Below are 12,799 nucleotides of genomic sequence, written 5' to 3'. Positions count from 1 at the left end.
AGAATCCTGGCTACATACCTCAGGCTTCCCTAGAAAGGTACAGAGCACTACTGAGGACCTCCTTTTTGAAGAGGACCTCTTCAACTAGAAGAAGAATGATTCCTTACACTCCCTGAAAGACACTCTAGAGCCACACCACAATCTCTAGGTATATATACGCCAGCACCAAAATGAAAATTTTACTGCCTGCAGGATGCTGTAGAACTCTCCATTTCTACCACCACCAAGCCTATAAAGCTCCATAGAAGCGCCCGAAGGTCCACAGAGCTTGTCCACCTGGTCTGCTGGTGCAGCCCTCCATGCAGCACACCTAGTCTTTGCATAAACGATATTTCTGAGTGCATCTAGAGCAGTGGTTCTCAATCCATTTATCATTGTGGGCTGCATCCAATACTACCTGCATTGCCCTGAGGATGACACATGGGCCGTAGCTCTGTGCTGATTGGGCGGCAAGTGGCCCATGGGCTGCAGGTTGAGAACACTGCTCTACAGAGCCATCAGCCACTTTGCATCACAACGCTTTTGCCAACCACTGACTTTGGGGGCTGTCTCAAACTCTTTCTACCAACATGTAGTGCGATAACAGACAAGTGGGTCCTGGATGTTGTTCGACATGGCTATACAATCGAGTTTACAGTGCTGCTTTCTCCATGGCCCCTGACCAAAACCTGTTTCAGGGATTGCTCTCACGACAATATTCTTACCCTAGAGGTGGACTCCCTCCTGCAGAGAGGAGCAGTGGAACCAGTCCCTGCAGCCTTTCAGGGCACAGGGTTCAATTCCAGATATTTCCTGGTGCCCAAGAAAAAAGGATGGAGATCTATCTTGGATCTCCAATACATCAACTGTTCCATTCGCAAACTGAAGTTCCAGGGGGTCCCGCTCATGGCCATTGTTTTACAGCTCTCCATACACAGGACACTTACTTCAACATCAACATCCACTCAACCCACAGATGGTTCCTAATATTCATGGTGGGGCTGCGACACTTCTAATACAGGGCCCTCCCATTTGGACTCACCACTGGTCCACGAGTCTTCACAAAAGTTTTCTTCATGGTAGCAGTTCACCTCCAATGGCAAGGAGTCCTTGTCTTCCCTTACCTGAATGATTGACTACTGGTCGCGCGATCCAGAAAGGAAGTTGGGGAATCGACCTCCCAGCTCTAGGGGTGAGTTTGAACATCAAAAAAAGTAAACTTTTCACCCTACATGATCCCTGGAGTTCATTGGACATGCATCGATGTGGCCTCCACATGCACTTACCTGCTGAAAGACAGGTTCCAAAGTCTACTGGACCTTCAGTGGATCGCTTCAGTGACATCCAGCCCCCTTTGTCTCAGCCAGAACTTGCCTTTCCCTCCTCTACCACATGGCAGCATGCACATATGTCATGGTCTTTGCTCATCTGCGCTTCTGCTGTCTACAACTATGACTGCAAGGAGCCTACTCCCCCATGCACCAACCCATGGACGTCGTTCTCACCATCCCTCCAAAGGTCACCTCTCTCTCCAAGTCTGCTCCGGAATACCCTTCCTTCCATCCTCACCAAGCGTGACAGTCATAACAGATGCTTCACTCAATGTACTGGGGAGCACAATATGGAAGAACCCATGACACAAGGAACTTGGCCCGCTTGAGAAACCAGGATGTGCATCAGCATGCTGGAACTTGAGGCAGTACGCAAGGTATGCCACGCATTACCATCCATCCACTCTTGTCGTGTTATATAACACCACTACATAAGCAAACAAGGAGGCACAAGGTCCTCAGTGCTGTGCTCAGAAGAAATGCACCTCTGGAAATGGCATGTTGCACACTGTATCCTCTTGTCAGCGGCTTACCTACCAGGGACCCCGAAGCAGATTGCTTATGCTCTCAGCAGGAACTTTGCAACTGACTGTGAATGGGAACTGCACGACACTGTCATTGTGGACATTTTTGGTCAATGGGGAACTTCAATCAGGAACCTCTTTGAATCTCACACCAGCATCAAGTGCATTCAGAACTGTTGACACGCTGGTCATCAACTGGTCGAACCAGGTGAACTATGCCTTCCCTCCTCTACCACTCATGCTACGAATCCTTCACAAACTCTGAGGGAGAGGGTGACTGTCATCCTGATCACTCCATTCTGGCCTCCCCAGTTCTGGTTTCCTCTGCTTCTCTGCATCCTCTACTACTGTTCCTAATGTTCTGGAACTGCTCACACAACACAACGACAGACTCAGACACCCCAATCCACAGATACTTCACCTGACAGCCTGTTTTTTTGGATGGACACCTCCGCTGGCACAGGAATGTTCATTGGCAGTGCGTGAGGTCCTCTCCAATAACAGGACAGACTACACAAGATGATCCTACTGAGCTAAGTGGGAACACTTCATCTCCTGCCCAGCAGAAAGGTATTGTCCAAGAGCATTGGGATGCCAGTGGTCTTGGACTATTTCCTCTATCTGAAGGCGTCAGGACTTGCTCTCAACTCCAGCAGGGTGCATGCAGTGATTATTAGCGCTTTCCATCCTCTGTTGGAGGGTCTTTCAGTTTTAACCCACCCTTTGACTTCCTGGTTCTGGAAGGGCCTGGTATGTAAAATCCTCCCAATCCAGCCTATTGCTCCACAGAGGGACCTCAACCTACTCCTTACATCATTAATTAACTCTCCCTTTGAACTCCTAGCCTCCTGCTCCCTTTCTCTTCTTTCCATAAAGGTTGCTTTTCTAGTCTGCAGGAGGGCTGGCGAACTGGGAGCTGTGATGGTAACCCCCCTCTTTCACCGTGTTTTATAAGGATAAAGTTTTGCTGTGGTTTCATCACAAATTTCTACCAGAAGTGGGTTCCTGCTTCCACCTCAACCAACCCATACATTTGCCAACCTCCTTTCCCAAACCACATGCCTCAAAATGAGGAACAGCAGCTTCACTTCCTCAGTGTCTGTAGGGCCCTGGCCTTTTACCTAGAGCGGATGAAGCCCTTCTGGATGTCTCCTAAGCTATTCGTAGCCGTGGCAGAGACATTTAGGCAGGCCATCTCCACCCAGAGAATCTCAAAGTGGGTTTCAGGGTGCTTTACGCTCCTATCAACTATCAGGACTGTACCCACCAGATGGGATACAGACCCATTCTACAAGAGTGCAGGCATAAACTACTGTTGCGCTCTGATGTACCCATTGTGGACATTTGTAAGGCAGCCACGTGGAGTTCAGTACACACCTTTTTTTCTCATTATGCTCTAGTGCATGATTCTGCAATGGATGCCTCCTTTGGCGCACTGGTTCTCCGTTCCACAGTTCTGTCATGTTTCTCACACCCTTCTCCTAGCTAAGTACTACTTTGTTAATCACACTCAGTGGAGTACAATAGGGACCATCACTTGAAAAAGAATGAGAGGTTAGTGACCTGTAACTGGAGGTTCTTTGAGATGTATGGTCCCTATTGGTATTCCAGATTCACCCTCCTTCTGTGCTGTGGATCTAGTAGACCTGCTGTGGAGAAGGAACTGGAGATGCTGGTAGTCTGCCCCACCGTTTATCACCTCAGGGAAACCATAAGGCAATGCAAGGGTGCATGTCCAGGTCGACGGACACTTTGAAAAGCTCTGGCTCCAGGTGCATGGTGCAGGTGCATAACTATCAGTGGAATACAGATAGGGACCACATCTTGAAGAATCTCCAGCTACAGGTAAGTAACCTCTCCTTCTGTGATGAACTATTTATTGCTGATTTCAGTCTTATTCTGATCTTCCAGTGGTATAAATCAGGATTAACCACTGAAGTCATATTTGTGAGATCAGTGTTAGGCTCCTTGTGATTCATTTTAAACAGGGGGCCACATTTTTAGTACTTGAAAATTTACTGGAAGATGTCAAAGCTATCTGTGCTAAAGCTATGTCATAAGATTCATAGTTTGCTGAGAAGATCAAATGCTGCTTTCCACTTTTGGGTCAACTGTTGGCATCTTTTGGTTATGAAAAATGTCTTAGGTATGTATGCCTTTATGCATTTGGCTAATATCTTCTATGCAATTTTGTAATACCAAATGCAAGTGCTTACCACGCCTTTACTCAATTTAAGCAATATTTTTGTGCTATTTTATAAAATGGCAACCCAGATATAGCATAAATAAAAGGTCATTTTCTAACTAGTATTTCAGATATACTTACACACATTGTGGGGGATGAAGGTTGTCTCTTTCACTGTGTTACATTTCATAGACTAAACTTTTTGATTAAAATTTGACTCAATTATTTTTGGGGTAGTTTAGCACATAGCTACATATGTAATTTAATGTTCATACATAATATCTTCTGTTTTATTTCCTTTATGACCAAAAATGGGGAAAAAAACTTTGAACAGCTGTTTGTGTATGATAGACATTGATAAAGTATTTTGTGCCATAAAAAATAATCTTCATATTTGTTTTTTCTAAATTGGATTAGAAAATCTTAATTTTGTTCAAGTATTTTGGTTCTTTATTCAGCACACATGCATTGTGAATGGTTCTATTCTGACTGCTTGTGTCTGTGCTCAAGAATTTTCTCAACAGTTTTTTAGAATTTATAAATGGGTTCTCAAAACAGTGAATTATTTGGGCTAACATCATCCCCTCTTTGTTGTGCAAGTCTTCTTTGGAATAACAGGTTTTAGTTTGAGGTAAAGATACTATCCATATCCGTTACACTAAGATTGAAAAATTGACAGATTTGCCAGGATTTATTCTTTAAGCTTTAATTTGTGTATTTAAAAATTGCTAATAACTTATTAAACGTTCTTTTTGTATCTGTAGAAGAATTGCTTGGTAGAAAAGGAAATGCCGAAGTTTACCACACTCCTCTGAAATTTGGTGGTGATAATCAGTGGAGGGAAAAATAATTTACTATGAAAGTAATGTTTTGACACTCTTCCTCTCTCCAATTTGTCACACTTTTCTTCTTTATAAAAGCACCAGTTTTCACTGTGTTCAGTGTGTCTGCACTTCTCTCTTTGTCAGTCATTGTTGTCACTGGTCCAATCTCTAACTTGCCCTTGGCTAAAGGTGGAGTTGGTGAATCCAAAGGAAAAATCTCCAGTAAATCAGAATTAGATTAGTAAATTCTCCTGATCTATTTTTCCTTAAATTTGCTCTTTATGGAAAACTATAATGGAGGTACTCTGTACCCCACTGAAGAGTGAGCACACCAGGTACATGTCAGAAAGCCTATGAAAGCTGAGGTACTTGTTAATCTGGGTAGCAATCTGAACTGCTCTTTGCAATGCGTTTACTCAGTTTGAGCAAGTATTAAAAATAAAGGCAAAACCCCCAAAATAATCCTCCCTCTTCAGTGTAATAATGGTGAAAAAATTCAGTCAAGGTAGCCTAACGAGAAATGTGGCTCCTGCTTGATTGATTTATTGTAATAGTGCATGACACTATTACTACATGTTACGTACATAGAATCGGACAAAAACAAGTGTATTTTGGAAGAATGATTTTCTGCTTCTCTGTTTAAGCCATCTTCAAAATTAGATTTGACGGTAGTTCATGTTTTAAAAAGGAAAAATAGAAAATTATCCAAATCAGATGTTGAATTTTAATAGCTCAAGTGCAGTATGGTAGGTTTTGTTGGGGGGGGGGAAATGCTATGAATTACAGAATCTTGAGCAATTCTTTCAAAATCAGTGTACAAACTCAAGGTTGATGAGGTTTTTGTTAGTTTCCATGCAGAAGAGTTTAGTTTAAAGAGCAAAATGCCACATTAATCTTTGAAGTCTTTTTACAGGGAAGAGCAAAGGGAAAATAGAAATGACCCGGAAGAGGTACTGGCGATTCTTTTGTTTATAATACCAGAATCTCCCTTCAGACAAAACGTAGTCTCTTCATTAAACCATGCTTATCCGGTGGTGAATGCAGTACAGTCCCCAGAAAGACACTACACGGTGCATCTCCACCAGCTCATTTGAATGGGCTTTAGGATGAAATAGCTATATAAATTTAGTCAATAACCTAATTAGGACAAGCTTTATGTCAAGTCTTCTGACCTCAGCTCACCAAGAAAATTAAATCTGTAGAAGTGGTGTCTTTAGAATGCACTTCCAACACAAAGTTGTCCAGTAAAGTCCTTACCTACTCTTAAAAATGCTTAAAATTGATAAAAGGCTTGGGATAGCTAATTGGAATGTGCATGGGGCAGAAGATAAAATAGATGTAATCTCACAAATTTTATTAGCTATTCAAGGCATTTGCATCTGAATTTACTGGTACTCAGACATGGCTCTGTTACTGCAGTGCAATACAATTAAAGAACAAAACATATAATTGTTAGTTGACAAAATCTTTTATATTCTTTGCTTTAAATCAATCAATAAGTTTCTCTCGTTGTCTTTCATTTTATTTTGAGATGTATATTTTAGTGCTGGCATAATTTTTTTGTGCATAATTTACCAGTTCCACTTATATGTATCCCACGGATCCTGTTTTGACGAAGTTAACTTCTTAACACAAAAACTAAATATGTAAGCGTCAAGCACCAGATCAGCACATCTTGAGTTTAAAATGTTAACTATATACATTTCCCTAGTCTAATATGTTAATGTATTTTCTTTTTAACAGCCTCAAGTACTACAGCCTTCCAGCAGCCTTCCCAGTTCCACAGTCCTCGCCCAGGGAAAATTAATAAAAACACCACATATCGAGGCCCACAGTGAACACCCCAAACAGGGGCTGCATGAAAACGATCATCCCAATCAAAATGCTGCAAATGGTTCTCACACAAATAGCCTGAATGAGTTGAACATTTTACTGAGTAAACGTTTAAATATAAAGGACCTGAATGAGAATGAATCTTTTGAGGAGAATTTGAAGGTTAAAAAGAGTGCTAAAGAACCTGAAGAGCTGGCTAGTAATGAAGATAGTACACTACAGTCTCTTCTTCCTTCTTTTCAGATGCCTACTCAAATGGATGCTAGAGATGTGCAGACTAAGTTAGCTGTGAAAAGTCAACCTTCATCCCCAAACCAGGCTTCTCAGCCAAAGACTGTAAGAGCTTCAGAGCCCCCAAACCAGAGTGCTTTAGTGCCTCCTACAGTAGCCAATACTGCGTCCTCCCCAAACTGCTCCACTGCTCCCAAGGCTGGGCTACCCCCACCAAGTAGCGCAACACGGCTACAACCAACATCTAGGCAGACACACCTACAGAGCAAACCGAGTCAGAGAATTTCTAAACTTCGCCCACCAACTATTTCCTTTGTTCAATCTAAACAAATAAGCAGCCCAATACTTATATCTCCAGAACCTCAGAACTCCCATTCCAAGACTAACATCCCAAGGCCGCTGGCGCAACGAAAGGAAAATGTGCAAGATCAGAATACCGGTTTGCGTTCTGGGGATAGTTTGGCCTCTAATCGGCATTCCCGCCTCCCTAAACCAAAGACGCGTTAAAAACATGACATCCATATGCACGTCTCATTGGAATGAATTGTACATCAATTGCTTACCACATATTGACTACTTGAATTATGGCTTTGTTATCTAAATCCTGAATGAATATTAAAAGTGGAATCTATCATTAATATTTGCCTATTCCAATCTGACCTGTTTGGAAGTTGATGCTACCAAAACCTGTGCAACTTCTCTTAAGAGAACATAATGGTTTATACTTAACTGTACCTGTGGCCTGCATTAGCAACTTGATTACATTACTCTTCTGTCTCTCTTAATACTTAACAAATGCTGAAGCCTGTGATGACCACTAAACACTTTTCCAGGGTGCTTCACTAGGCATTTGAGGAGGGCAGGTTGCTTGCAGAAATCATTTGTTGTTTTTATTGATGTGGACTATCAGAGAGGGAAATCACTATTCAATCTAATCTTTCGGTTCTGACTACCAGTTAGGTTTATAGCAGTGGAAAATAAGAGGCCTAATCTATTAGCATATTTTTTTTCCTGGCCATAATTTACTCTGTATTCCAGAGGCCTATGCAAAGTCTTTGTATTTATCAAAATTATCTCATGACTCTAGTGACATGTATTTAATGTTGTTTTAATCTAGATTTGTTTTCCTACAGGTATCAGAATGTTGCTCTATTTGCTTTTGAGCTCATCTTCACCATTCATGGATGGCAAGCAGATCTCACAGGGTGAAAGGGCTCTTATTGCACAGAAATATCCATCCATCCATGCATTGTACTATGCTTGTGTGTTATTTAATAGACATTGGGTAAATTTTTGAAACAGTGCGCTAAGGATACTTATGCAAAAACTTGCTAATGCAGGTGCTTTTGAGATGGTGTATAATGAGCCTTGGGGATACGGGGTCCATGACACCTATGCTGAGAGTTTCACACCATACATTTTAATTAAGAACTTTTAACTTTATTGTACTTTCATATTTATTGACTTCCTGTTTACTATTGGAAGACTCTGAAGAATCAGACTTGAAATGTTTGCACAAAACTTGGGCGTATATGTAGGGTTTTGAAATTATTTTACATATTTTTTTAAACTACTTTTTACTAAAACCCGCAGCTTTGCTTTGAGCAATCCTATGATGTCATAATCAGAGCTGGTACTCTGAGTATTTCAGAGAAGGGTACTTTTTTTTTTTTTTTTCCCTCCTGGGAAGAAACTCGGTGGGGAAATAAAATAAGGAAAGATATTTCTGCTCTCTCTGGGAAGGTATTCTCTCTGAAGGTGGTCTTCAAATATTTGTCAGGTGGCAGCTGTGGGGGCATAAAGTTTGTAAATGCACACGCTATGGATTGAGTAAGTGCATATCCAGCAAAGTGTTCCAAAAATTTACCCTTGTATCCCACACAATCGTAGTATCTTGTTTTCTTCAGCTTATATGTACCTGACACTCAGGTAGCAGAATACTGTCAGAATTAGTATTTTCAAAAAACTTAGTTTGTGTGTAATAAAACAGAGAAACAAGACACAGTAACACTATTCTAGGCCTTTGCTGAAGGAAGATGTATTATAGTACACTTTTCCATATATTGTATATGTATACATCCACAGGAACCTTCAATAATAAATTTTGCCCCGCCAAGAATGGCCATTCCCAATGAAAAAACAAGTGACCTAAACTTTTGAATAGATGACACATGAACAATGCAAAGTGCTCACATTGTTCTCTTTTAATCAGCAGTGAGGTGAAAGAAATCTGTAAGTACACTTAGTTTAATCTGTTCATTTCACATCTAGTTCTGAAATAAAACCAAACCATGTTTTTTGTTAATTCATATAAAAAAAATCTACTTCGCATTAATATTCAGTAGCTGTTATATAAATTGATCAAAATAAGTAAGCACAAGACTACTGTTATAATTACATTTTTTTCCTTCTAGAAAGGCCCTGAGTATCCTGTTTGCTGTCCAGAAGCAGAGTAGGCCTTAATATTTGAGGAGTAAATAAAACTGATTTTGTATGTATTTGTAAAATTAACTCCTGACAGTAAGCTGTGTTTCTCCAGAGTTTGAAAACTGCTGATGAAATGGTCAGGTTCTTGGTTCATTTTCAGGTCTGTATAGATTTTTATGGAAATTTTGAAAGCTGACTTTCCTTAAAGGGAAGGTGATTTTATTTTTAATTTTCTACAGTTTGTCTAAGGGGAGACTATTTTCATTTAAAGGAATGCTGTCGGTGTAGAGAGATTTCAGAGTGGGTTCTCTTATTCCCATCTCCCCCTGCTCTGCCCCAAGTTTCCACCAGTCTGATTTACTTTTAAAGAGATAGTAAAATAAATGCTGATTTTTTTAAATCTGCACCTTTACTGATTAAGTTACAAAGAAAAGAGCCCATCAAGTTTTTCATAAAATACAAAACGGTTTTTAAGATCAGATTTTTTTTGCAAAAAAACAAGTGGTTCTTCCTGGGTGTATAGAAATTTTAGTAACCTATTCCTTGATGTGAAAATATATATACACACACATGCACTTATTCACACTTCCTGTTTTATCCTAACAGACTAGTAAATAAGAAATGGAGCCATGGGTAGCAGAGTTGCTATTTGTACAAAACCATGCTGCTAATCTAAATTGTAGTTGTGTTGAGTTGAAACTCTGCTAAACATTCACTCACCTAAACACAAGTACATATTTCTGTTACTATCATGCCTTTACCAAGGATGGTTCCAATGTATGTATAGAAAGTCCAGAGTGTGCGGTAAAGCTGGTTAGTTGATGAACAACTGAAAGAGGTAATGAAGTGAAACTGAAGTCTCACTCCGGTGAAAGGGAAAAAAGTGCTGGTGTTGTATGGAACTCGAAGTTTGAAATGGAAGAAACAACCTTATTTAAAGACGGAGCTGTTTCATCTGTACTGGTGTCGATGATTCTAAATGAATAAAATAAAGGGTTAGATGTATCTGAACTTTTTTAGGTTTCTAAAATGGGTTATTGCTGACTTTCATCCGTTTCAGGTCTGACATTTTGTGCAGTACTCACAAAAGTGTTAAACTACTGTTCAGTATAATGTGTATAAAGCAGAAACAAAACAAGTTACGTATTTTAACAAGTGAAAACACAAAAGGAGAAGAAAAAATAAATTGCACTTTAAATGAGCTTTATTGCTTGGAGTTGTGCCTAAAATAATCTAAATGCCTCCTGTTTGTGTGTGGCTTTTTTGTTTGAACCTAATTTTCCTGCAAGTGTTGCTGTTTCCAAGATATCTTTATATCACCTGACAGAATTAATGTACACTCTAGCATGTAAGAATATCCATATAGTGTAGCAAGTTTTCATTGTGTATTGTATTTATTTTTTTTTTAAAATCATGGAATTTTAACACTAATGCAACTCCAGACCTCCCCTACCCCCCTGCCTCTCCCCCAGCTGGTACTTCCTTAATCCCATTTTAAGTCAATGGCAAAACTTTCATGGGACTAATATTTAGCCCTTGGAGAATAATGTTCCTAGAGTATATTGTGGAGATGTTAAGAACCATATACAATACTAAGCCAGGGGGTTGGTGAAAGTAATCATTTACCATAGCCACTGAAAGTCTTTTCACATAGTTCATATAAAAATGATTTTAGAGTTCAAAATCAGACTGCAAAGAGGTTGTTATACTGCCTCATAGATCAGTAAAAGACAGTCCATTTTTGGTCTTAACTGCTGACTTATTGTAAAGAAGCTAGAAGACTTGACTACCATTTGAGTGGTTTATTTTGTTGTTTGCATGTCATTACCATAAGACATCCATATAGTGGTTTATTGCATGTGTGGGGGTGGGGGAAGTTTCAGTTTTTGTACAGCACATAATACTCTTACCATTCTCATACCATTAAAATGGAAATTCACTCTTGAATTGGGCTGCCATAGCTATTCTTTTTCATCTCATCATAGTGGCCAGCACTAAGCAGAGTGGATTTTAATAGATGATCATGTTGGTAGGCATGAGTTCTATAATAATCTACAATCATGCCATCAAGGACATTCAAGAGTACTTCAATCACTGTTGTGGTAAAGCTGCTCACTGCCTACTTAAAGCACCACAATAAAAATAATATAATCTCCAGTGTTGGTATTTAAAGTCTTAAATTGAGTATTAGCTACAAAAAATTTCCTTAATATCTACAAAAAGAAAAGGAGTACTTGTGGCACCTTAGAGACTAACCAATTTATTTAGCTCATGAAAGCTTATGCTCAAATAAATGTGTTAGTCTGTAAGGTGCCACAAGTACTCCTTTTCTTTTTGTGAATACAGACTAACACAGCTGTTACGCTGAAACCTTAATATCTACAGTGTTGGTTTTCTTAGATTTCTTTTTTAAAACCAATTCAGAGAAAATACTGTATATTGGAATTTGCTTGTAAAGTTGAGTTTAAAACCTGTATGTAAAGATTCTTTCCTTTGTGTTGCGCTAGTGAATACAAATAAAATAAATAATTCTAAATATCCAGTTCTCTCAACATTCACTTTGCCTCTTTTCTTTATTCCACTGTAAATCATCCCTGTGAAAAGTTACAATGCTGAAGAAAGGAAGCTGTGCTGTTGCTTAATCTCCACAATTATGCTTCTAGAGCTTTGTGTTACTATTGGATTTGTCTCCCCCTCAAACAAGAGTCATCCTTTTATAGCTAAGACATTTGGAATTTTCTTCCTCAGTGATGTTCAAAGTAAAGAAATCTGAAAACTAGAGAAAATGGAAAGCTAAATTTTAAATTGTGACCTCTGATAGAATCTGGTATTAATCGAGATGAGAAGCAGAATGGGATAATTTGATGTAGTGACAATTTAAAAAGTGCTTTGTTTTGACTGTAGCTCAAGATGGGGGGAAGTGGTGAGAAATGCATAAAGTTTTCCTATGGAATTCTTTTTTTAATATAAAAAGATTGGACAACAAAATTGTCCCCAACCCTGATTAACCTAATGTGTATGCCTATAAGTCTGTGTATACAGTGTATATTCATGTATGTGTGCATTCATGTATGAGGCTTTCTTCTGGCAGCTCACGGAAGCTACTAGATCGCATGCCCTGATTCTCATGGGTGACTTTAATTTTCCTGATATCTGCTGGGAGAGCAATACAGCGGTGCATAGACAATCCAGGAAGTTTTTGGAAAGCGTAGGGGACAATTTCCTGGCGCAAGTGCTAGAGGAGCCAACTAGGGGGGGTGCTTTTCTTGACCTGCTGCTCACAAACCGGGTAGAATTAGTGGGGGAAGCAAAAGTGGATGGGAATCTGGGAGGCAGTGACCATGAGTTGGTTGAGTTCAGGATCCTGACGCAGGGAACAAAGGTAAGCAGCAGGATACGGACCCTGGACTTCAGGAAAGCAGACTTCGACTCCCTCAGGGAACGGATGGCCAGGATCCCCTGGGG

General features: G+C 39.9%; 1 protein-coding gene across 7 annotated transcripts in view; it reads left to right on the top strand.

Annotated features, from left to right (window-relative positions):
* The window catches only part of CCSER2 (coiled-coil serine rich protein 2), a 137,592-nt gene extending 125,706 nt beyond the window's left edge, over window positions 1–11,886 (top strand). For 3 of the 7 annotated variants that reach the window (XM_073353361.2, XM_073353362.2, XM_078853796.1), the window contains one exon: window positions 6,587–11,886. In XM_073353361.2, the coding sequence (XP_073209462.2) occupies window positions 6,587–7,414 (828 nt within the window). In that variant the 3' untranslated portion in view covers window positions 7,415–11,886. The remainder of the gene's footprint in view (window positions 1–6,586) is intronic. The other 4 variants (XM_073353364.2, XM_078853798.1, XM_073353363.2 and 1 more) reach the window with 2 other exon arrangements.
* The last annotated feature ends 913 nt before the right edge of the window (window positions 11,887–12,799 follow it).

Source organism: Lepidochelys kempii, chromosome 7 (assembly GCF_965140285.1).
Source record: "Lepidochelys kempii isolate rLepKem1 chromosome 7, rLepKem1.hap1, whole genome shotgun sequence".
Lineage (NCBI taxonomy): Eukaryota > Metazoa > Chordata > Testudines > Cheloniidae > Lepidochelys > Lepidochelys kempii.
The sequence above is the reverse complement of the archived record's forward strand: the minus strand, read 5'-3'. Positions and strand labels throughout refer to the sequence as shown.